The 26,815-nt window shown below is 36.9% G+C and overlaps 1 protein-coding gene across 4 annotated transcripts in view; it reads right to left on the bottom strand.

Annotated features, from left to right (window-relative positions):
* Positions 1-334: 334 nt before the first annotated feature.
* SLC25A12 (solute carrier family 25 (aspartate/glutamate carrier), member 12) overlaps positions 335-26,815 on the bottom strand; it is a 51,497-nt gene continuing 25,016 nt past the window's right edge. For 2 of the 4 annotated variants that reach the window (XM_010566866.1, XM_010566874.1), the window contains exons 7-18: positions 26,169-26,262; positions 25,448-25,532; positions 19,058-19,142; positions 18,435-18,593; positions 15,118-15,170; positions 14,843-14,923; positions 11,261-11,332; positions 6,322-6,462; positions 4,190-4,328; positions 1,742-1,900; positions 1,462-1,552; positions 335-940 (exon numbers count right to left, since the gene is read on the bottom strand). In XM_010566866.1, the coding sequence (XP_010565168.1) occupies positions 751-940; positions 1,462-1,552; positions 1,742-1,900; positions 4,190-4,328; positions 6,322-6,462; positions 11,261-11,332; positions 14,843-14,923; positions 15,118-15,170; positions 18,435-18,593; positions 19,058-19,142; positions 25,448-25,532; positions 26,169-26,262 (1,349 nt within the window). In that variant the 3' untranslated portion in view covers positions 335-750. Of the gene's footprint in view, positions 941-1,461; positions 1,553-1,741; positions 1,901-2,481; positions 2,593-4,189; positions 4,329-6,321; positions 6,463-11,260; positions 11,333-14,842; positions 14,924-15,117; positions 15,171-18,434; positions 18,594-19,057; positions 19,143-25,447; positions 25,533-26,168; positions 26,263-26,815 lie in introns of those variants that run through there. The other 2 variants (XM_010566891.1, XM_010566883.1) reach the window with 2 other exon arrangements.

The raw sequence follows: 26,815 nt of genomic DNA, 5'->3' as shown, positions 1-26,815 counted from the left end.
TTTAGATACACTACCATAGAGGTAAGATCTATCACACATTTAGTATTAACATGTATTTCGAGGGAATTCCTTGTTACAAAGTAGTACTGCAAAATAAAATATTGCATGTGCTCATCTAATTACTATGTTCTCTTACAAGACAGCACGTTGCATTTTAATACCTTTGCTGTAACTAGCAGTGAAATGCATTCCTTCAGAGGCTATGTTCTGTACTGTACATTGATTAAATGAGTGCATCTGATCTTTAAATTTTAATCTGTAATCTGTGGAGGGAAAAAAACACACACTGGACAACTTTTCTATAAACACAAAGTAGTGAACTGACTTAAGTGTTTTTAAATATTTTATTGTTGTGATTGTTAACAAAACACCTTCAAAACATTCTGTACATTTCAAACTATTTTGAACTGCAATACCCATTATATAAATGTACGTATACAGATGCCGTGATGTCTCTGTACAAAGATGTACAATATGTACAGTAACATTAAATGCAAGTTGTGCAAGGCAAAGTCTAGGCTACAGATTCATGCCACTGGTTAAAACAAGGCATAGAACCACAGCTTCAGTCAGTTTCTTTTGTGCAAATAAAATAAATGCAGGTATGTATTAATATTAGAAATGAGTAATTAGATTTGCAAGCTCAGTTCAGCTAGAACAACATGCAGCTGACTGGAAAAAATACAGTACTACTCTTGTGAACTTTTTTCCACTGCATCACTTTGTTAGGTTGAAACATCTTTTCAGGATTCAGCTGCTACCTTTTGGTTGAGCCAAGGTAATACCAGGAGATCGAAACTTAGGAAGATATAAACCAAATTTATTTTCTATACCAGCAAATGTAGCTGTAGCAAGTCTGTATCCACCTATGTGCTCAGGGTTAACAGGAGGAAGGTCTGAAATTCGAGTTTTTGAGGTAGGTTCTGATCCGGAAGGTTTGCTGTTTGAAGAAAGAAAAAGAAAAAAAAGCCTTTCCTTTATTTAAAGTGTTTTCTTAAGCCTGAATAACTTTACAAAAGATAGACTAAATACTTAAGGCTTTTGTCTGAGTAGGGAAGACTGTTAAAGCTGACCTTAATTAATTCACTTCTCTGGTCTAGTAAAGTAAGTTGAGTTCAGACCACTACTTAATGGGAAATCAAGGCCAAAAGTGAAGCTACATTTTTACTGATAGCTTTGTAAATTCTTTTAACTTCCACTGGCACAGGGAAAATAGAGTGGAAATACAAATTTTATGTAGTGTATTAAAATAAATATGAAATGGCTCTTTCTATTCTCATCTGTTTAGAATTAACAGGTGAGTTTGTCTCAATTATATGAGGAGGGGGGGATTTTTTTGCATACCTCAATCTTAAGTTCGGGTGTTCAAAGTCACCAAGTTTAAGAGGTCCCATGTATGAAAAAAGTAAGGTCTTTTTTAACTTGGCCGTTTTTTTCCAAAAAAGCAAATATTTGACTTACATGCCTCCAAAATCGACATAAAACCATCGCTGCAGAAGTTCATAAGTGACCAAAGTAACACCAAACTGGGGTGAAGATCTGAACACACGAGCTGTTAAATATTACAAATCGTAATGTCAAAGAAAATAATTTCTCAGGAGAGAATCTAAACATTTTTAACAAGAGGTTATGTTTTTCAGAATCAAACCTTGTAACTACTGCTCTAATTTGAGTCCTTAACAAAGCAAGTGCCAATTTGCAGATTCGGCGTCAGCCTTAATATTCAGAGTGCATTTCTCACCTCCAGCTCCCTTCCAAAAAGCCGAAGGACCTTCTTCCCTTAGAATCTTTCCAAAGCAGTCAATAACTCCACTGTATGTTGTCTGACCAGCGCGAGCTGCCACTTGCAGTCTTGTCTTGATGACATCAGCAGGGGTTACCAAAGAAGCAGCAGGCACACCTTTTAGAAGAAAACCACATTTAATTTGCACAGAGAATCTTGTAAAAGATGAAACACTTCTAACTGAAAAATACAACTGCAAACTTTAATATTTTTTGCAAGGATTAGACATTACTAAAAATGCAAGTTCTTACGCTTGATGCTAATATAAACTGTTGTGCTTGGTATAATTGTTTTGAGTTTCTTCTAAATTTAAAGGCTATAACTGATAGTAAAGAAAATAATAAACTATCAACAGCAATTCTCTCAACATCTTCTAGTGGTTTGTCATTATCAGTAGTTTCAAAAAGATAAGAGAAGCATTTTTAAATTCACACATATGCTATATATGTAATAAGAGATATCCATGACAAAAATTAGTTGTGCAACCTTACTGTATTTGTTAATACTCTACAACATATTTTGCAAATTACATGGATGATTGATTTGGGAAGTTGAATCCTACACATCCATTTGTTAAAGGTGTTAATAAGAAAACTACTACTTAGAACACCTATTCTACAGAAATATGTCTGTACTGCTGTTTGGACTGTTCTGTAGGAGAATAGATGCTGCTTACTTCAATAGGCAAGCCATAAAAAGACTGAGGACAATGAAGGTGTTTTACAAGCCTGCTTAGTACCAACAGCGTGATAATAGCCAACAATGATGGAAGAACAAATCTCCACTTCCAAGGCACCACTCTCAGCTTTCTAGTCAAAGGAAAGGAGAAAGTTTTCAGAAATGTACTCCACAGTATACAACTGTGTTATCTGAGATATTTCTGAATACTTCTGAATGCTGTAAAAATTTCATCCTCTTAAGAAGAGGAACCATCTTCTGACTTAGAATTTTGAAATTGATTTTGACTTCTGTTGAACTTTTACAATTGGTTAATATTGAATTAAAAATTTAACAAGTCACCAATTTGCATAGGTGATCATAAACTTTGAAGTGTTGCTGATCACTTCAGGATGTTTTAGAGGAAAACAGAAGCAATACAGTTAAGCCTACAAGCATATGCTAATTGCAACCATATGCAGATTTTCCTTTACAGGCAAGTATGTTCAGACTGTATTCTTCCCTACTGCATATGCGTAACAGGAGTAGATTGAGCAGTCGGGAATTTGAAATTTGCAATTCAGAAAGGCAGACTCCTGTACGTGCTATAAAGCTAGGCCTATGAGATTTACACACATTTTTAATAGGGTTCATCACTTAGTATGGGTGACCGAGAAACATTAATCAAACAAACAAAGAGAAGCTGTGAAGCCTGTAATGTAAAAACAGTGAGTCTTTGTATGAGATACAAGTTAAATAATAATATTTGTATGTGCTTCTGTGAGTACAGTAAGCTAAATAATTTTCCATTCCTGGCAGCTCTGCATTACTTGAGAATAAACAGGGCTACGAATCTGTTAGTAGTTTCCTAGCTGGTCTCTCCCTTCCCTCTGGCACGAGGAACCTACCAACTGGCAAAGAGCAGGTGCAGCCAAGCTCTGTAACAAGTCCAATATGGGAAACTGCTCTTTACACACAGATGGCTCATGACTGATGTATATATAGTGATTCCTTATGACTGTAACAAGTAACAAAAGGTCTGGTCAGCCACTGATGTTTCTAAACTGCACAGATTCCAACACTGAATCGTTCACAATTGAGAGGCTGCAGATACCTGGTTTTCATCCTAGTGATCCAGTCTGTGGCAGTGCAGGATCTGGTCATCTGTATCCATGTTTTTAGATGACCACCACTACAGTTCCTACCTCTATTAAAAACAACTTTTTATGACCACTGCATATTCTCTTTATACTAAACATTTTTTAGAAGCCTTAAAATATTTTAAATTTCAGAGTATGATACTTTAACTTCAGCTTCTTTACAAACTAATGCCCTATTTTTAGCAATTACATTTGAACAAAGTTTCTTCTCAGTTATTCAGGAATCCAAAACTAGGTAAGTCATTTTCTCCTTAGCTCTTATGATCTCTCATCTTATGTTCATCAAAGATTCAAATTAGCCTTCAACTCTGAGAGCACAGTAACAAGTAAAACCCCATTGAGACAGACAGATCAAATTTGACTACAAGTTGCTGAGCTGCATTACGCTGTTTATCCACATTATGCAAATGTAATTAGTACTCATCAAAATTACATCACCTCCCACTAAGGATAACAGTGATCAAATTTAGATTAAATCAGATACAATGGTACAGTACCCTTCCTTTATATGGGGCTACTGAATGAATATTAAATATTGCTCACTAAAAGAAAAAAAAAATTACTTCTAGAAAACATTCTGTAAAATTACCTGCAATGGCTCCAGCTGCAAGGAGATTAAGCCCTCCCACATGGCCATTTTCATCAGCAAGCATCAGTTTACTATGAGCATAAACAGGAAAGTAGATTGCAGAAAAGGGAATGTCTCTGAGGAAACATGCTTTGGCACCCTGTCACATAGAAAAAGAGACATAATACAAATCAATTTTGTAAATAAGATTAAAATTGATACCCAGCAAGCAGCTTGAGCCCAAGAAGTACCAATTCTTTTGATCTACCAGGTAAATAACACAGGAAATAAAATGTCTCAGGAAACAGAAGATGTAGGGTTGAGCTTGAAAAAAAGAGTAAAGCACATCTAAAGTAAGTTTCTAGAATGAGGAAGAGTCAAGGTTCATGTCTAATTTCAGTAAGCAATATGTGACATCAATCCTGACGTCAGTACCTAGGATAAATACCTTTTACATACGATGTGTCCAAATGCGATGAAAAAAGTGACAAAGGTCTGTCCTTATGTCTTGCTGACAACCACCACAACCATGGAAGCAGCAAGACAAGTCTTTGCATGCCATTTTTTCCGCCAAACACAAAAGCACTACTAAAATACCAGTGAGAACTGTAAGACCTCATACCGATCTCCACCGATCATCATCTGGTTGACTGAAAAAGCTGTACTGGAAGGTTAGTAAAATGAGGGAAACTGCTGCAAAATGGGAAACATTTAGTAAGGGGAAGATACAGGGAGACAAAACTAGCAGCCTACAATAATAGTGCAAGGACTAGCTCCTGGCCACAAACTAGCATTAAAGAGTTCCTTTAACAGAACTTTGCATGGTGTAAAAACAGTGGAATACTCATAATAAAACATATCTAATATTCTTCTTTTAGTAACTTCAGTCATCAGTCTGCTACCAACTAAAATAACTCCTGTACAAAGCTCAAATAAGCCCTTGTACGTCCAAAAATCTCATCTGCATACCCTGAAAGCGTGCACTATACAAAAACACCACTCCTTGCCTAAATACCCAACTGGTATACTCCAAGCCAGCAGCCTCCACACAATGGACCCACCCGATGCCAGTCACCCAGTAGTGATATTAACAGACAGCACACATCACAAACCCTACGTGGCTTAAGCAGAAGACCCGCTATAGAGAAATGTGTTCCTTCAGTTATTTTCATACAGATACTTTATGCTCTAAGATAAGTTCTTACAGTTCTTCACAAATGATAATGCAATTCTAAAGAACAGGAGAATTTTTAGTAAGCTCAATTGTTTAATCACTGCAAACAGAAATGGTAGTTTGTCCCATGTACCAAAACACCTATGATCTTTAGGAAATGTAGTGGTCGTGAATCTCATCTACTGAATTCAAAACAAAATCGTCAGCTCTAGAAGTAAATTTGCACATTTTTACAGTATTATTGCAGGTTTATGGACAAATCATGTAAAATGACATTTTGTAAGTGCACAGCTAATACAACAGCTGAATTTACGTATTACCCCTTGCACTGGCAGAAGATACAGGAAGAAATACTCTTCCTTGTTTAAGAAAACTAATAGCTTCTGCTCCATTACATCTGATCTGTAATGACGGTAGTAAGTATACCTGCAGGGAAGAAATCTGTTGACTGGCATTCTGCTGAAATACAGTACAGTATGGGCTTTTTTTTAGTGGAATTTGTTATTGACAAATCCTACCACTTAACTTCTTAAAAATCTGAATCCTACTAAACTCCACTACTGTTTCACTGCCATCAAATTATTAAGACAAAGAGAATATCCTGCTGCAAAGATAACAATAGAGATAACAGAGATTCAAACAAACGTAAGAAAAACACACAGAGAAAGCTAAAGAAACTTTTCACAAAACCCCACCAAACGAAATGATCAGTGCCAGAAGACAGCAGGTCTGCAATACAGGACTCCCTGTAGCTTGGCATAAAAGCCCAAAGGATAGAATGGGGGAGTATTTTTTTGTATCCCACTGCCTTAATATAGAAGTGGGTTTTCTTCAGTTTTCCACTGTGGGGCTGCCCTGCAGGAAGAGATTGGTTTTAAATTCAAAAGATGTCTTTGTTTTTAACAGTTTTTGTTACAACAGTATAAAAGTTTAGCATAAAACATAAAATGGTGAAGCTGCTCAAAGCAGAAATACATACCTTATAAAGACCAAGAATGCCTAAATCTTTTATAACAGAGAGGGCACTGACTCTGGGTCCTGTAGTAATTTCTCCTGCTACCTGCAACCGAATCTTTACAATCTCCAGAGGATTAGTGAAGATGACCTGGGAAGCTCCTGCCTGCAAACCCAAAGAAAAAGAAAGTAAATTGCGTTACTAGAGCATGTGGTGACAGGTTGACTTCTGCAAGGTGCTGAGTGCCTTCATTTCTTACTGCATTGGCTGATAGTCTCATGTAAAGATATACAAGAGGTATTTAATAAAGCACCTGTCTGGAAGTTAAAAGCCCTGAATCAGAAATCATGGGTTTGTATGAAATAAATTTTTACATTTATATATTTATAGTCCACAGAGGTGGATTAACTCAGTTTGTCTCTGCTTTTCTCCTTGATACCACTTTCTAAAAGTCGTGGTTGTGTTTAAAAGTCTATCAGATATTTCATGAAATACTAAACTAAAATAATCACTAGACTTGTGCTACTAGAGCATCAAACACATATAAAGACGACCTTATGTTTATTCAATAATAATCCATCACCAATCTGTAGACATGTTATTTGCATTTAGTGGTGATGCTGTTTAAGAAGTAAATTTGCATTTAATGGTGTAATTTTAAATTATTAGAAAAGGTGTTTGGAGTTTTGTTTAGCAGCCTTTAATTGTCCTAAGTGGAAACAAAATATAAAATTTAAATAGGAAGAGCAACATTTCAAAATATGTTTCTATCTAGTATCAGGAGTCATTATCTTTCTCTGAGCTGAGCATGACAGATTTTACATGAAGGAAATATTGTTAGCAGTGCTGAAGGACTATTCTTGCAAACTTCCTAGCAATAGTGTTGTAGAGCTGCTTCAGATTCTGCACTTTAACCAAAGACTTTCAAAGAACTATGTTTCAGATTTCAGAGAAATTCAATCTGACAGTTCAGTTTCAGAAGCACGTAAACCTATTTAAAATGACGTTGAGATTTCTCCCTGGTTTGCTGTAGGTACTACCATTAATTTCTGGAGAAGTGTGTGGTTAATCACAAAACAGCTAAATTTTACTAAGCTTTCTTTTTCCCCCTCTTCCTAAGTCACCTTGTTTCATTTAAAAATTAAAACCACTTCCTTAAAATTTATGGCATATAACCACTTGAATACAGCCAACTTTAAAAAGCATTTCTTCCACAATCTAAAAGCTGCTCTTAAACCTGATCTATTCCTCCAACCCATCAAACTTTACTGAAGGAAAAAGATGCAGAACATCTGCAATTAAAGCTTTTTTTCCACTTCCAAACTGCCCAGAAAATAAACTCTCTTTGTGATGCTCGGGGTGTGTGTGGGTGTGTGTGAAGTAAAATCAAGTCTGCTACAGCACCTCCTGGACAGCATGCATGGTGTTCTCTGCTAATTGATTCAGAACTAATGAACGCTAATCCTTTCTGCCTACAGCACAATCTTCATCTCTCCAGCAGCAGGCAGAATAAACTTGAGGTTAGTGTTGAAGCACGCCTTAGAAGTTCGTAACTTGAATTATTCTAGACTGGAGACAAAAGAGCATTGCAAACCTCAACAGCTCTTACTGAGAACGACCAAGCACTTGGGTACCATCTACGGGATAGGGGGCACGAAGCATCAAAATCTTCACTGACCAAGCACCCGATACTTAACTGAACCTTTGCTGAGCACACTGCCATCCTTTAATTGCAAGCACCGTTTATTAATTCACTCAATGTTGACATGTAGAATCATCATTGTTATGGCTTTACTAAAGCACCTTGACCCAAACAGTGGGAGATCAACTCCTGCTTTTGCTTAATTATCTCCACTTCCCACTCAAATAATCAGTCTAGGTTGTTAATCTTCCGTTTTATTCCCTCACTTCTTCACCTCTCTGAAAGAAAATCAAAGCCTACGTTTTTGTGGACATTTACTGCAACCATCAGGAAGATCACTAGAACTCCCAGACCAGCCAAACTGATCCCATAATCTCTGTTTCTTGGACTTACTGCACAGTGTTTACTGTTACCTGACACCTCTCATGTGCAAAGCCATTCTTCAGACTCTCTTTACTTCTCCTCTCACCTCTTCTTTCCCAGTTCATACACACCTATACACGCAAGATGAAATGGCTGTCCTGCTAGGCCAAGTTCCAATCTAAATAATATTTGCATCTGGCAAGTTCTGTTAAACAATAACCAATTTTTTTGTTCATATTGCACTAAACAGAAAACAAATTTCAAATGTTTCTCATTTCCCTACATCATTTTTAAAAATAATTTTGGTAGATAAAGCACTAAGCAGAATGCTCTTACTACATAATGTAACGCACCACACAAAAAATTCAAATAACTTTAACTTTAGACACTAAGCTAGAAATTCACTCCTTCTAGACAATTACCAGCTACCTGCCTATTACATATGCATTCTTTGTTTACATATGTATGTGAAATTCCATTTTTTATTTTCAATGTTACAAATTAGCACATCCTGCAGAGCAGCCAAAATAACTCTTCCTATTTGCCTAACACCCACCATAGAAACACAAATAGGCCATTTCATAAACATTTCCATTTTCTACCCTGAATTCAATCTTCCTGCAATTAACATTCTCCTCTCCTAGGTGCCCAACTGCCTACATTTCTGTTAAAATCAGCAACAGCCCTCTTCTAATACAGAAATGAAAAGAGAAGACTCTAAACACAACACATTTAATAATTTAGTAGCAATACTAATTATAGATACAATGTTACAAATTGTATATAGTTAATACAGATTTATATATTATGACAATATTAATATTAAAATATTACTTGATGATTGGGTTATTGAACAAAATAAAATATAAGGAAAACCCTAACATATATTATCAGTAGAAAACCATCTGAAAAGCTCTTTAATTATATTAACACTTTGAACATTGAGTATTTACAGTGTTGACAAACTTCTCGACAGGCAGCTTTCTCAAAAAGAGCTGTAACTGTCAAGATACCCAGTTAAATACTCCCTATTAGCAATACGTATTTCTATCCCAATCTTGACTTTTTGTAGTGTTATACTTGGTGCTCAGCAAACTTTTCTGCACAGCAGTGATTTGATTCACATGAAGAGGAGCACTGAATTCACAGGAATTGCGTGAATCTTTTAGGTCCTTAGACACATCACAAGACAGACAAGACAAGCATTGATTTTAATACAGAACATGTAACACAAGAAAACTCACTTTTTCATTGTGTATTTTTTTTTTAAATGAATGCGAGGGTCATTTTTTGTTTGGTTTTGAGTTTTTTTCAAGTAAATGGCTGCCTATCTCTCTGAGGAAGAATATGTGAGGCAGAGAAGAGTGCTGCCTGGGGAACAAAGGAAGAGCACTCCCCAGAAGAGGGTGCAGAGGAGAGTGACTCAAAGGATCTCCAAATAAAAACGAACTGGGAGTGTGCAGGGTTGCAATACAAATCTCCATGCTTCTGTGCAAGTCAGCAGCAATCATTGTCATTCTTTTTCAAAATATCTTACTTCAGCTGTCAGCTATGTATGTTAAATACACGTGCACGTGTATATACACACAGAGGTATATATTGCAGTCCCTGAATTTCTTTTAGAGAAGGTGCACTAAATCTAGATTTCCCCCCACAAAAAAACCTCCCTTCACACATAAATTACAACAGACACTTTAAAAAAGGTTGACAAATTTGTTTCTGAATGGAGGTTATTCATACACATCAAAAATACCAGTAATAAAAGCTTCTACTTAACCTTAATGTCATGTAAAATAACTCTACAAGGAGCAAATAAAGGAACTAAATCTGACAGCAAAGGTTATGAGAGAAAAGATGTAGTTTGAGATCCCAGAGCAAACGCCCCATGACATGCCAAAGGCTGAAGGAAATACACAAATGACCCTGCAACATGAGACCTCTTGCCCTTTCCAATTCCACCCGAGAGGCATATGCTACAAAGGGGGAGAGGCCTATTTCAAGCCCTTCCTTCCTTCCTTCCTTTTTGAAGCCACCACATCCTGGACCACAAGTATGTCCCATACAAGCAGCTAAAATAAGATGTTACTTAAAACAGTCTAGTTTAAAAACATCAAAAAGAACTTGCACTTCTTTCTCGAGGCAAAGCTGTCATTGTTCATGCACCTACAGTAAGCTTACTGTCTTTTTTACTAAAGAATAAATTTCTCCCTAACTTTAAATGTCCACAGTCTAGATCAAGATAAAGCAGTAAAGTTTAATTCTGCTTCTAACTTTATCTGTTTAAAATATATTAAAAGAAGTACAATATCTTCAAGATTTTGAAGGAAAAGTACTGACAGCTATAATTAATTTTTGTGTTTGTTAAATAAAACCAGTAACATTTTAAAATTTTTTTTCAAAAATAAATATTTGACACATAGCTATTTGCCTGATAAGCCTATATACATGTTTGTGTGTACGTATAAATACATATGAAAAATATTTTTACAAATATACCGAAATATTTAGACTAAATGTTACATTTAATGTTTAAATATTTGAGTTTTTCAATCAGTGGTAAATTTGGCCTTCTATGTGTGTGTATGTATGTGCAAGCACACACACGCAACCCCTGATCATCAACAGACGCATTGCCTACACCTCCAAGAAGGGTTCTTAGACCCCTTCTGTCTGGCACCCCACATCCTCTTCCTCCCTGCAGCATGAATCGGAAACATCTTTCTGATGAAATAGGATTCATCCATTCAAAATGCTAAGCACCATGCAGCTGCATTGATGGGAAGAATCCATTATTTTCCTGTGTAACTCAGGAATTACAGCTTAAAATCACAGCATCTTTGTCTACTGTAACATTACTTATGGATCATTTACATGGCATTAGATGTCTACTTCAACATCACTTCCCAACTGAGGACAAACACTTGTCCTACAGCATCTTGCCTTTCACAATGTACTCACATGCGTCATGTGTGTAAGTTCCTTTGAGAAGCACTGTCCATAACAGGTATGCGCTCTCTGCTTCCCCAGCTGCTGTCGGGATACACGAAAGCATTGCCGAAGCCTCACTCAGTCCCCCTGCAACTCAAAGCTAATGGTAGCCGAAAACTCCAAAGGCAGGAATGCAGGCTAATCACTGAATTACAATGAAATGTAATTCAATTAATTACAGTAACAGTAGGGAAAGAAATTGTTTGCTCTGAACATGCGTAAGCGTGGATAGTGCTGTTGATGATTAACAAACCGGCATACTCTTGGCAAAGTAGGAAGATGGGATATCAGTTTCATCCGTCAGGGATCAGAGCCCTTTCATTGACAGGTATGACCTGACCGCTGTAACTGAGCTGCCCCACGTAGCTGTTCTGCAGATTTCAAATACAGCTACAGCTTGGGAGCAGCTGGGAATATTTGGGCTCTGACAGAGCAGACCCTACACTTCCCAAAGACATTTACATTGCCCAGCAGCTAGCAGGTAGGTTTCAAGGAGCACAGGGCAGAGGCTGCCTGCGGGAGGTCCCTGCCCTGCAGTAAGGAAGGAAAGACAACAGACAGGCAGCTGACCATAGGAACAGGTCACTGCGTGGGCGGATGTCTTTGTTAACGGCTACGAGAATGAAGACATTTCCTCTTGCTGGGAACGGGAGTTTATTCCATAACCTTACAGGAGCTAAGAATAATTGGAGCATGAGAAGTAAGATTTTGGCCAAAGAGATCCAGTCTCTCGGAGTTACCATTTCTGGGGGAGGCACATGACTGTGGGCAGCCCCTTTACTGGATGGTGTAGCACTTCTTGCTCCTCTCCATAGCTGAGGATACCAAACAGCCTACGCAGGTTCTCTTGAATCACTACTGTCTTAATGTCAAAGGATTCACCTGTCCTCATGTGTGGGTCTCAGAAGACTGTAACACCATACATAGGCTTTGATACGGCACTGCCATCCAGAGAGGAGAATTTACTAGATCTGCTGGAGCCCTTCCCAAGCTGCCTCCACTTCCTCACAAGAATTTTTTTGTTCCTAGTTGAGGACTGTGGCACGCAAAATGTGCTTTTGTACGGCTCACAAGAGGGTGGACCTTCAAAGGTCAGGAAGGCCTCTGTTGCAAACTCTATAAAACAGCTTGCTCATCCACTACCAGTTCCACACCAGAAATGATGAAAAAGTGCATTATTCCTGCTAATCAGGAGAAGGTTCAACACTAAACAGAGGCAAGTGATGGTCAGAGACAGTAATAAGTACATCTCTGAGATCTACATAAGGGCATAATGCTGTTTCTTCTGATGTTCTGACAAAGTAAAAAGCATGTTTTGAATTTAGCCTATATTTAGAGTGTACTATTAGCAAAATATTTAAGTGTCAAACAATAAAGAAAAGCCACAAAAAACCAGGTTACCCAAATCCAGATGCTGAAAATAATTTCAGCATATATAAAACCCAAACAGTCCCACATCATTTTGTACTAACAGAGAGTAAAGGAACAGACTAAAGGAAAAATGAAGAAGAAACGTAGCATCACCCGAACAGAAAGTCTCATGTGCCCCTGCACATAGAAATGGACTAAGCTCACTTGTGGCACTTCCTCGGATGTAACTGTTGGTTATGTCTCAGAATATTTTGTAGAAAAATAGCATACAATGAACACCAGAAGTGTGAAGAACACTATTTCCAAGCAAGTCAACATTGAAAAGAGCTGTCACAATGAGGATGAAAATTACTAAGGATAAGAAACAGAAAGACTAACACATCAACTTGCTACTGCTTTAGTCAACTGACACTTCCAGACTTTTAGAATAAACTTTATAAGCTTGCTAATAAAGATTCTGGTATTTAGGAAGAAGTGAAGTTGCTAAAATGGAACTAAGCAGCAGTACAGACAGAAAAGTCATCAACTGGTAAGGTATCAGATGATCCAGAGGAGGCTACAAAGAAATGAACATCCCTGAGGTTGCTAAACTGCGGCCAACTCCTCTCCTACTGAAGCCAACTAGCCAAGTTTTTTAAAATTCTCCCAGATTGAGTGAGATAAGTATTATCTTGAAAAAGGAGATGAGAATATCAGCTAAGACAGTGAGCTAGAAGAAAAGGTTCTGTTTGGACAGATTATAAATCTGCTCAGCTTCACAGAAACATCCAAATTTCTGAAAGCTTATCTGAAACTCAGATTTCCCCCCAATTTTTGCATGCTTACTACAGTAAGACAATAAAGTTATTTTGAAAAAGGAATACCTTACAAGGAAGTGGAAAAGCCTCTAATGAATGTAATATTATACATTTCACTAAAAAAAAAATGTAAAATAATACAACTGATTCTCAAATGTTTGATTTTAATTATTAATTTAACCACAACACAGAGAAAAACACTGATTAATTATATTCAATTCTGTTACAAATGACCTGTATGTGCTTTCTGTGTTATTGAGCTTTCCAGAAAAAGGTTAGTCTTTTGCTAGGTATACATCACAGCTGCTTTCTCACATTTCTCAGAAAATAAACTTTGTACACTGACAGGTGAAGACTCAAGCATGTACCAGGCTGCCAAATTCAATCAGACAGAACTATAAGCAGCCTCCCTTCAGGGCTGCTTCTTTGAATTAAAAGTTTGCAGAGGTCAACAACCTTTCTGCCCCAGGTTTTGTTGTAAGCTGAGGAGGTTTTATACCAGCCTGTCAGCCTACTCAACTGGAAGTTATTAGTGTTCTCCACTACAAAAGAAACCTAACTTAAGCCTTAAACATTTTATAGGGTTAACAACTGTTGGGGAATCCCACAAATGAAATAAGCCAATATGCACAACCAAAAAAAAAAAAAAAAAAATCTATCATCAATATCAATTCAAACCACTTACAGATTGCTAAGGGATCCACTGCATTACAGCCCTCAATCTCAACGAAAACACAATTTGGTTTTGAACTGTATTTAGATGATGGATGTAGTTAGTGTCTGGAGTAATGTAGCTACATTTTAGATGAAGTCATTTAAACAGAAAATTCACTCATACCTGTTTATCTGAAAGATAAGACTACACTGTTCAATTTTTCCACATTTTCATAAACAGAAAAATGTCACATATAGCAAGTTGAAGAGTGTATTTCTTTTCCTTCTTAAAATCTTCAGCAAGAAATAAGATTTTTTTAAACTGTTCTAGCTCCCCATCCCCACTGAAAGAAACTCAAACATGATCTCTATAATCCATTCTTAAGGACTACCTCTATCTTTCCAAACTAACCATGAACACCAACCCAAGTCTGGAGAGAGAGAAAAAAGGCACCCTCTCTTTAGCCTTTTGTGAATAAAATCACTGCTGAAACTGAAAGTTAGAAACTGGGCCAAAAGAAATTGTTCAAGCACGTAATTCCAAGGGAACTCAACTCAGAAGTATGCAAAGCTTTCCAAACAGAAAAAGTACTTTTTTTAGTTCTTGTGAGTGGGAGAAAAAAGAACAGTTCTGTTCAAATCAACAAAGCACACCCATTAACTGTCATTCCAACTATACTGCATGTGACTGAGCATCAATTTTTCCTAGGAATACAGGATGGATACTTACACAGCCTCCAGCAAGGACCTCTGCAGGGAGTGGAATGGAACCATCTTTCTTAGTAAATTTGTCTCTGACAAAGTCATTAACCTAATAAAGATACAATACATTACACCCAAATTTAAGTTATTTTTCCTCCTTATTAACATATATCAAGTACATCCGTAACCATATATATTAGAGTGCTTGTAAGTGGTCATCCTTCACATATTTTAGGAAATAAATCCTGTGTATGTTAACAAACAAAAGGATGCCGGGGGAGGGGGAAAAAAAAAGATACGTACAGTTAGCTTAATAGCCTTTTCTGGAGCAACACCTATCAGCTGTGGTAACAAACCTATAGAAACAAAGATATCATAAGGCAACATTATCTTCCTAATATAGAAACTAGTATTTTATAAGAGCTCTACAGAAATGCCTTTCTGCACATGGGATATCCTTTGAGGTGGATGGCATTTGTGTATATGATGCTGCTAGAGCACTGCATGTTCATACCAATACAATTTTATATTAAGATTTCTGTTGAAAATGGTAATGAAAAGGGTGACCAGATCTGCCTTCCACAACCAAGGCAAGCCTGATGTTGTTGCTGTACAGAAGGAAAAAAAAGGTAAGGACTGAACATACACCTTGGATATGTCTACTACATTAAGAGTTCGTTTGACTTTTTTAGCCCCTTAATATCATTTTCCCATAAAGCTTGCAATTACTTTTTTAAATAGGAGAGTAACTGTGAGATATACACATAACTATGATAAATTATCAACTCATTTCTACTTGACTTACTAACCCGAGTTTTCTGAAGGCTCCAGTCAACTAAGTATATAAAGGATTTTCTCTTGTTCAGTCCAACATGGTAGCATGAACTTCTTTAAACCCTATTACTACTAAGTATTTTTTATCTCACCAAGAGGAAGCATTATTGGACAAAAACCGCTTTTGAAAAGGTCCTTGCTCCTGGAATATAGCTACTATCAAAATGAACTGCCATTTGACAAAGCCACGTATACTTTTCTAGGAACTAATAGGTTTAAGAAAAAAAATCAGTAGATGGCAGTCTTAACTTCCTAGCATACAAGTTTATAACAGTATCTGTTATTTTTAATTTCATTTTCTCCGCAATCATTTTGGCATATGTATAGATTATAAAACTCGAAAGGCTTATTTTTATTAGAAGTGTTCATTTCCTAATGTTATTCCATGGTTAGGGAATACCAGTGTGTCAAAAGTGTTTGCAAGCTAATTAACAAAAAATCCCATGCTAATTATATCAAATATCAGGTGACAGCAACAAAACTGTATCAATGCAGTTTTCAAATATCCATTAAGTGAAAACAATAATAGCTAAAAATTCATTAAAAGTGTTCAAAATTACCAAAAGTACCGAGCCTGCAGAATTTTTATACTAATTCCTTAAAAGGAAGTTCAGAGCAAACACACCTAAATAGAAAGTGCAGCAGTTAATATATGCAGTGTAGTGTTTTCTTCCAACGTAGTACTTTCTGTGCAATTTACAGACTTACTATGCTGAGGAAAGGTAGTTATTAAATACAAAGAAAGGTTGACAATAACAAAAAGAAATGCTGCCCTCCCAGCGCAGTTCTGCAGTGCCTACTCTTTAAAAAACCCCAAACTACCAGACAAAACACCACAAGACAACCCCCCCACTCCCTTTTATGCAGCTGAACTCATTGGGCACACACGTTTGGTGTGCCAGAAAACCTGAGACCCTACATGGTCTAGTGAGGGACCTTAGAAGATACTTCATTAGTTCTGAAGCTGGATGCCAGGATTCAAGTGTGTCATAATTTTTTTGAGCAAAAATTGTAAGTTTTTATTTAATAATATGAACTTTCCAGTCTGCATTGTTATATTTTTTAAACTGCAGAAAACAACTACATTGTACCGCTATACTACAATACAATTAGGATAATCCAGCTCGGGAACATAAGAACCCAGTGACAGACCCCCAGTCAACTCCATAAATGTTTCTGTAGTTTAGTTTAATACACTTCCACAGACCATCTAATTCTATGAGTCCAAGACCTTAAACATGCTGGCCATTAACTGTAACATTTTCAAAACAGCTACATTAATTTCTTATGGTAAACAATCTCGAAGACAATTATTAAACAGATTATTAAAAGGTTTAACAAACTGACATTTTTTCAAACAAGCACATTTTTTTCTCAAGTGTAAAGCATTGCTTTTAACTTATCAATGGAATCATCCTTGATTTCAAAGCATTTGAGAAAGGTTAGAAAACAAAAATAAAAATGACAAATGATCAGTTTCAGAAGCTGCTGTGCAAAACCATGTGGTTAGGGGGGAACAGGAAAAGAAAGAAAACAGTACTGTGGAACAGCACTGTAGAAATAGTCTCACAAATGTAACTCAAGCTGTATTTGCTTTTGTGAAAGATTTAGCAACAAAAAAGGAAACCAATTTACCAGTAAGACGTAATTTACAGAGATTACACCTATTTCATTAACATTTTCACTGACATATTCCTCCCTCTACTCACTCGCATAGCAAAATCCTGCAAGATTACAAAAAACTCTTTAGCCAGAATCCACAGACTTTCACATGCAAAAACTTCTCAGATACTGTCCTTAAAGGACACTGTCCATCATCTTCATTGACAGAACATACTGCAAAGCAGAAAAAAAAGCTGGGACCATCACAGAAGTGAGAGACTTTGCTCCAACTAAAAAAAAAGTGTGCCAATTAATAAATACCTTACTGATCCTTATGAAAATTGTGCATTTCACTAAGTCATGTGAAATGACAATTAAAAATAGCGAATTCAACTAAATATCAATTTCAGAGGACTGGCTAGCATGTACCCTCTATATAAGTCACCTTATTGATGTGATAAAAACCCTTCAGAATCTTCTCCTAAACTAAAACAAGATATAAGATAGCTTCCAGTCTAACTGATAAAACTGATAAAAAGTTGCTTTGAATTCTTAACCTGTATTTTAGTGGAGGTTTTTTTCTTTTTTTAAATTATAATTTTTATGAGTTCCACTGTTGATATTTTAAAGTAAAATAGAGCAACATAATATAACAGCAGGATGCAATTTCTTGTTCATGGAGTAAAATCATAAAATGAGTCCCACTACCTGCAAAAGTATGAGGCATAACATCTGGCATCCAGTTTAACAGGTACATTTCAAAATGACTGGTTTTTGTCTCTTAACAAAAAATATTTGCAGTAAAATGGATCTTTATTCCTCAGATGCTAATCTGCTCCTGATGTTTGCCCCCAGCCAAGAGTTACAATCCTCAGTTTATGAGAAAACAATCATATCCACAACACTCACACCCCAAAAATTAAAGACTTTAAACAACCTAAGCAACAAGAAGCAAAGCAGTAACAACAAAAAAACACCCAGTTTTTCCCAGCAATTTTTTATGATGAACAATGCTCGAGGGAAGATAAATACTGAGCTCTATGAAACAGAAGCAAAATTGTACATGATATCAAGTTTCCTGGTTTTCCTTTAAGAAACTAGGTGTTGAGGTATAAAAAAAATAAAAATCCAGAGGGCAGAAAACCCCTGACTTGAGATATATTTTTTTTTTTTTATTTGCTTACCTCTGTAAAGACCAAAAAAGCCTTCAAAACGCAAAACCTTTTTAAAGCAGTCAAAGCTGTTTTTATACATCAACTCTCCTACAACTGAACCAGAGGAGCGCTGATTCTGCATACGTGTTTTCACCAGGTCTATGGGATACACCGCAGTAGCACCAACAGCTGTAAGAAAGCATTTGGAGTATTATTTCTGCAACATCATTGTTGGTGCAGTATATAATTATTATGATGATTTTCTACAACATTTATTTAAACACAAAGTACATATAAGCTGGTAAGATCTCTGCTATCTTGGAAGTAAGAAAGGACAATATTGAAAGTCTAGAAAAAAGTCTCAAGGAGAATGGATTACACTATTACATAAAACAAGCCGTGTAGAGCAAAGAAAACGAATTTGAATTACCAGTAAGGAAATTCGTTACTGGAGTAGAGTTTCAGAGGACTGTGGAGGGATACTAGAACAAAAGCAATACAGAAAGAAAGGGAATGGCACAACCAAAAGTGGTTCCACCTTCCAATTCTGCACGTGTATAACCAAGAAATGCACCTTAGATGAGATCAAGTAGTCTCACAGGACAGTGTTAAACTAACACAAGCTTGAAACAGAAACCAGAAATATTACTCACCTCCAGCAATTGAACCCAAAGTGAACCTGTAAGCTGACTCAGCTACCTGGAGCCAGATAGGCCTGCCTAACTCTCCAAAAGATTGCTGTGTGAGGAAAAGAAAAAAAAACAAAACAAAAAACCGCTTGAAAATCTGCATGGGAAAACAAAGATGCCAGTGAATTGGCTTTTCTAATGTTACAGAAAGAATGTGATAAAAATTGGTAGCTTTAGGTTGAGGGAAAAAAAAAATTACTACAGAACTTCTATTACATCTAATGAATGAAACACATTTTTCAAATACTCTTTTCAGAAAATATTCTTCCTTATGTATTCCTAGTATAACTGAAACAACTATGGTCAAGAAAAAGTAGACAGAAACTCAAAACAACTTTGCTACTTTCCACTCTGTTGCCTTTGAATTTATAAGGCATGGAATCCCCTTTTGGCTCAAATAAAATTCAGTATCTCAAAACGAATTCAGCATCTCACAGACAGCATCTATCAGCACAGGATATATTTTAAGATAACATACACATTAATACATAGCATAAACATGACATTTCATGTCTTCAAAACAAGCAAAAAGTCAATTATTCCCCAAAGTATTCTTCAGAATACTTTTTCAGGCAGTTGATAATTTACAGATAAAATGATGACCTCACTCACTTCAATCACATACACTACTATAAAGGTATTAGTGTTCTAAATAAATACAAGTCTGCACAGAAAATATTTGCAGAGACTCAATCATATTATTAGACACTTATCAGAAACAAGGTAACTGATAAACAAGATGTAAGTGTTCATAAACTTGCACTATAAAGTATGCGAGATGGGCCAAATTTTCTTCCAAACATAAATAAGGGGATTAGGGAAGAATTTATATTATGCAGTATAACTTATCTGGGCTATATAAGTGGCCTAGATATTAACTGTTAAACTCCATATTAAAGCAGATACCAAAGCACATCTCCCAAACACAAACCTGTTTTTCTTAAAAGCACCCTATATCATTAGCAGATATGCTCCTGACAGCACAGCTGGAACATATACAGACCTCAGACTGCTACAGGAGGCTTTGCTCTGATGCACATTATGAATTCTCCACAAAGATTATTGCATGCACATTTCACAGCTAACTCACCAAGGCTTCTTAACTAAGTTACGTTCAGCTTACTGAAGCTCTGAAAGGTGGAATACCCACAGAAAAGACAGCATGTACCTCAGTATAAGCTACTCTGTTTGGACTGGTATTACACTGGATATGGAAAAACCTGCCTTTATTGCATAATGTTACACTGTACGTACACAACATAGGACAAAAGCCTATGAGATTAAGATGAGATCATTACCCATAAAAAACATGAGTTATATTTTATACAGTTTTTCCACAGAAGAAAAAGATACAGCTACCGCCATTTCCTTCCACAAGACATTTTCCTCCCCCAACAATATAGCTTAACAGAGAAGAACAGAGAAACTCTAGGTAGCACCAAAATTATAAACTGCACATGAGAACCAGCATAAAAAAGTATAAATCAAATGTATTGCCTTTACAAGCAAACAGAAGCAATAAATCTGAAGAATGTCCTCACTATTCTCAAAACACTTAAGTTTTCCTATCAAAAAAAAACAACCAAAAATCACAATAAAAACAAAATAACCACCAAAAAAAATTCTGAAATACAGAGATATTTTTTTGATTCGTGTAAATAAAAGACACATGCCATAATAATACCCCAAAAAGGCTTAGAAGCAGGACTGGTTCTTCACTCCACAAAAAAATTCTCATAGTTTAGCATACCTGCTTCCTTTTAGCTGTTCTAAGGTTATTCTTTTTCTTCTAAGCTCCACACAGTTCTCATCAAAATCTGATCATTACATTCAGACATTAATCTTAATGAACACGTCACTGGATGTTAAAAATTAAATTCTTTCTGAAGGAAATGTCACTTTTATACTATTAAATAAGTGTTCACAAAGTTTGCAGTTTACTTGTGTGTTCAGATGGATATGTAAATCAATGTAATTAATGCTATAGCTTTCAAATCATGAATATTTATAAACAGAAAATTACTGTAGCTGTCATCTCCATAGGATATTCAGCTGCTAGGCTTTAAGAAAACCTTACACAATGAAAAGATTGACAACAAAGTAAACATGGTTGAAAGCAGGCTAATTTCCATTTCCACCACATTCCACCACACAGAGTGACTTTATGTAAAAATTTAGATTTTCCTTTAAGAAGGAATTTTTAAATTATAAAAAAGTGATTACAGACTTGTTTTTATTTTCCAGGGACAGCTGGACCTCACTGGGATGATATTCTCTCTTCCATGAAGGGATATCTTTCATTTTGTCAATACAGTTAAATAAGGTAACATAAGGTTCAGTTAGGATAAGGTCTAGTAAAAGACTGTTCCTTATAAATCAAAGAAAATTAAATTACTTTGCTTTCTGCTGTACTCTTGACACAGAACATAGAATAGGATGAAAATATAATGTATTATTCCAAGAGTGTTAAAAGAGTATATTCTGTTCTAGTGATGAGTGAAACTTTTATCAGTGAGCTCATTTTATAACAGTGCCAACCTACAAAGGTAATTCTGAAGTGTAAAATAAAACAAGTCACTATTTTGTCTACTCAGAAAGGTGAGTGCCACAAAGACACTTATTAAAACCAAAGTTGGTGGTTAGGAATGCAATTACAAAACTTCATCAAAAATACTTCTCATTAGTCTGGATAAACACTGTATACACATTTCTGTGTCAAACCATTCCATCATTCTTGTCTTCAGGAATCCATAGGAAGACAGTTACCACCAAGTAGGTTTTGGACACTCACTTCATTGACTCAGATATGTCTTATCACCCAAGGACAACAGAGCAGTAATATTAAGGACAGACCAGATACTGTGTTTTAGGACCAATTTGTTTGAAAGAGAACTGAATGACCAAATCCACCTGTAACAACAGTAACCAAAATACACTCGAAGTCCCACATATGGAAGACTTGCTATATTCCGTATAGGACAATTTTTCAACCATAACAGTTGAACTAATTAAAGATTTCCCTGTCACTGATACACACCCTAGATTTTTATAGTGGACATAACTGCTTAAAGGAACCTCTCTGCAATATGCATAAAAAGTGAGCTAAGAAATAAAATGCTTTATAAATGCAAACTTTCATTTTCAGATAAGACTCCTGGGACCCCTCATCCACTGGCAAATACAGGACATTCATGTGGTGAACAAGGCACAGGTGATTTTGTCACTGTGCTGCCACTTCATCTCAGACCACCCTGCAGCAGTACTGTCACTAGCATCACCAGGGTAGAGAATTTGAATTTCACTTTGTAAGAGACAGTGTAGCTTGGAATGGCTCACAAAGGTATCGCTGCTAGCTGCATGTCCTCCGGCCCCAACAGCCCAGATGGCTGAGCTACTTGGGAATCAGTTGCTGAATCACTGCAATTCAGGAGCAGCATTTTAACGCAACTCATCATGAGCATCAGATTGTCATAAATGCAAGATGTGGCTATTCAGTTGATTCCTAAGAAGCTCAGCTGTCTGCATACCAAGCAAGGTGTGGACAGCTGGGAGCAGAACCCAGCCCAAGCCAGGTTATGCCCACTTGGGAATCAGAACCCTCAGATGTCTTGATAGACACCCCATGAACTCCTAACACAGACTGAAAGAGAGAGAATTTGACTTGTTTAGACATTGTAAGAAAATGGGAACCCTCAGGATGAAAAATTGTATTTATCGACTGAGTACACAAAGATGTATTTAGTCAGAACTATGGGATATGCTCATACAAGATCTTAAGAATTAGATATCCTACTTCCCTTTGTGTATTACAGAGGGAAAGGGGATGTGGAGACATTCTTGGAGCAAAATACACTGGTTCGGATGAACACTATTGTATTTTCTTGTAAAGCTTATTCAAGAATGTACAGCTCTGTGTGGAATAGCAATTTCTCATGAAGTTCTGACACTAAAAATAAATAAAATATTGCACACCAGAAACTTTTAAGATCAGATCCTATTTTTTTTGTTTCGCATAATAAACACCAATGTGCAACCAGCCTATGTATTTTATGATTATGCAACTATGTAATTCACCATGTATGTATGTCTTCCTTTCTGAATCTGCTGTGTAACCATTTCAAGGATTTTCCCCGAGTGCATTATTATCTTTACATTATTAACAGTTGAGTTAATTCCCCCTCAATTACTCTCATGAAAGCAGTCACCTACAAAATGCTTCAGAAAAAGGATTTCCGTAGAATATATATGGAATGGAATGGAATGGAATGGAATATTTCTACTAGCAGCACAGCAGATGCCCCATTATGTTGCAAGTTTCACTATCAGCAGAACTTTAGATTCAACCTTAGATGAAGGTTAAGGTAAAACTTAATTCACAACTTAACTAGCATTAGACAGATCTCCTTGCAAAAGTAAACCTCTCAGATTATATGTTGAACCACAAATACAGTGAAGATAAGACCCCAAAATCTAGATTTATTTTTAACACAAACTTTCAAGGCTATACTGGAAGTGAGCCGAATAGTACCCAGTAACTGTGGCAGAAAGTCTAAACATAAGCTAAACACCTGCATAATGTTTGGTCCTAAAGCTGCAGTTCTTACAGTTGTAAAAAGAGCCACTGAAGTTAGAAGTAATTTATATTCAAAATCCTACTGCACAGCCTGGGGCTTTTATGCTGTACTATACATGTATATGTTTAATAAGGAAACTATGATAAAAGCAAAGCTAGCAAACATGAATGTGAAGGTCTGGTGAAATAGAAGGTTAACATTCTACTCTGCTATTTTTCATCTTCCAGTTCTACCCTTTTCATCAGTTCCAATAAATATGAATTCCCCTTCTACTGTCTAGGGTAGATAGCCAACAAGTACAGTAAGATTCAATGATCATTTTAGATAAATGGTTAAGCCAATCATTTCACCCAATTTTTCAAAAAAGAACACATTTATAAACCTTGCATTTAATACTCGTATTTTTTACTATCTGTATTGGGTTTGCGTGGCAAGGTTTTGGTAGTGGGGGGGGCTACAGGGGTGGCTTCTGTGAGAAGCTGCTAGACGCTTCCCCCATGTCCGACAAAGCCAATGCCAGCCGGCTCCAAGACAGACCCTTTACTGGCCAAGGCCAAGCCCATCAGCGACTGTGGTAGCACCTCTGGGATAACATATTTAAGAAGGGGAAAAAAAAAACCCTGCACAGAACAATAGCAGCGGAGAGAGGAGAGTGAGAAGAAGTAGGTCCTCCAGGCACCAGAGCAGAGATTCCCCTGCAGCCTGTGGGGAAGACCATGGCGAGGCAGGCTGTCCCCCTGCAGCCCGTGGAGGTCCACAGTGGAGCGGGTATCCACCTGCAGCCCGTGGAGGACCCCACACCGGAGCAGGTGGATGCCCAAAGGAGGCTGTGACCCTGTGGGCAGCGCACGCTGGAACAGGTTTTCTGGCAGGACTTGTGACCCCACAGGAGACCCACGCTGGAGCAATCTGTGCCTGAAGGACTGCACCCTGTGGAAGGGACCCACATTGGAGCAGTTCGTGAAAAACTGCAGCCCGTGGGAAGGTCTCACATTGGAGAAGTTCGTGGAGGACTGTCTCCCATGGGAGGGACCCCATGCTGGAGCAGGGGAAGAGTGCGAGGAGTCCTCCCCGAGGAGGAAGGAGCGGCAGAGACAACATGTGATGAGCTGACCCCAACCCCCATTCCCCGTCCCTCTGCGCCGCTGCGGGGGGAGGAGGTAGAGAATTCAGGAGTAAAGCTAAGCCTGGGAAGAAGGGAGAGGTGGGGGGAAGGTGTTTTAAGATTTAGTTTTTATTTTCTCATTACCCTACTCTGATTTTGATTGGTAATAAATGAAACTAATTTCCCCATGCTGAGTCGGTTTTGCCTGTGACAGTAATTGCTGAGAGATTTCCCCGTCCTTATCTCAACCCATGAGCCTTTCATTATATTTCCTCTTCCCTGCCCAGCTGAGGAGAGGAGTGACACAGTGGCTTTGGTGGGCACCTGGCATCCAGCCAGGGTCAACCCACCACACTATCTAAAAATAATTATATAATTACAAAGTTAGATTACTTAGTGAAGTGAAAGGCCTTTTCAGGAGTGAACAAATGTATTCACAGTAAAGAATCCAAGTATTTATACCTGCTCATATCTGAACAGGCCATCCTTCAATATGACATTTAATATCTTGTTTAGACACATGCTCAATAGTCTGCCCCATTTCTATCCTTATAGTGATACACACAGCATGTTTCACTTGTTGGGAATCTAATATTTAAAGTGTATTATTCTCATTTTTCATATGCAAGTACATGTAAACACTTAACTTAACAATTTTATTCTTCTTCTACCTACCTGCCTCTGGAGTTCTGCCAAGTTGTAAGGTAATGCGCCTTCAGCCAGCGGTGCTATCCTCTCAATATCTGCCAAAGTTAAGCGCCTTTCCACAAGAGATAGAAAGCAAATTACTGTTAGATAAAACATCAAACATATTCAATACAGTATTCCTGGCCACACCCCACAAAATACATCCTGAGTTTAAAAAAAAAACCACCTGTCATATTTGAATGCACATCTAAGAAGTTTGTTCCACTGCAGTAAAGAATGCTTGGAGTTAGAACGCATTCTCTTCTTGTAGCTCGCAAGTGGAGATAAAGGGAACTTGGATTATTCAGAAGCAAGTTCTTGATTGCTAGTAATAAGGCATATAATACACAAATTAAGCTATTTCTAGGCATTCCTACCTAAGATTTCACATGTGTTAAAGACCCACGCAAAACATCATCAATACTTAAAGTTAGCAATACCAATGCATTGTAGCCTTTTGGGAATACTGTAATGTATTCTGCTATTTTATGTGTATACCTGTAATATGATAATTATTAATTGTGCATGATATACATAATTCACTTACAAAACCCATGCATACAGCAAAGTCAGTTTACACTGAATAAATTACTGTAACGAAATACAATGGAACACAGAACTTCTTAAAATTAAGATGAAAATTAGTAGTTTTCGCACAGAAAACAGCAAAATAATGATTGTAAAATGATAAAATTAATTATTATGTTACCCAGTAACACTGTATAAATCTGCCAGTTGGTAGAGGATATCTATTTCCAGTGGTGTAACTTGTCCAAAGCGGATTGCAGAGTGGGTAAATTCCTCTGGATTTAAAAGGGAAAGAGAAATAAAGCAATTGTATTATTTGTCAAATTTCCTCTTTAAATGCTCACAAATAACTTCATATCATAAAAACGAAATCTATCACCGAGGAACAAAATCCATAATGCAAAGGAAAAAGATATCTTTAGGAGAACATCTATCATGAAACAGGCCTTTGCAACACAGAGCAAGTCTAACTCCACAACTGTGATTTACAGTAAGAATTCATCAGAGTCAACAAAAATCCTCTTATTATCAAGCTTAATAAAACCACACCCACAATTTGTGTTTTGCAGAACTTCAGAAACAAGAATCACGAGACCAGAATAATGGTCCATTATTCACAGCTTTAAGGGCAACTGACTCATCTATTGCCATCATGTCCAAATTTCTTTCTTTCCTAGCTCTGAATGACCCCAAGCTTAGGTATTCATCTAGCCAAATTACATGACATGTTCATGACATAATTGGCAAGCTACAGTAAACAAGTCTGAGCAGTGAAAACACAGTAGCTTTTTTTCACGACACAAATCCAAGCAAGAATGTATTTATGCA

This window comes from Haliaeetus leucocephalus, unplaced genomic scaffold (assembly GCF_000737465.1).
Source record: "Haliaeetus leucocephalus isolate CR32 unplaced genomic scaffold, Haliaeetus_leucocephalus-4.0 Scaffold1, whole genome shotgun sequence".
In the NCBI taxonomy this organism is placed as follows: domain Eukaryota; kingdom Metazoa; phylum Chordata; class Aves; order Accipitriformes; family Accipitridae; genus Haliaeetus; species Haliaeetus leucocephalus.
This window is presented reverse-complemented; position numbering and strand designations above follow the sequence as displayed.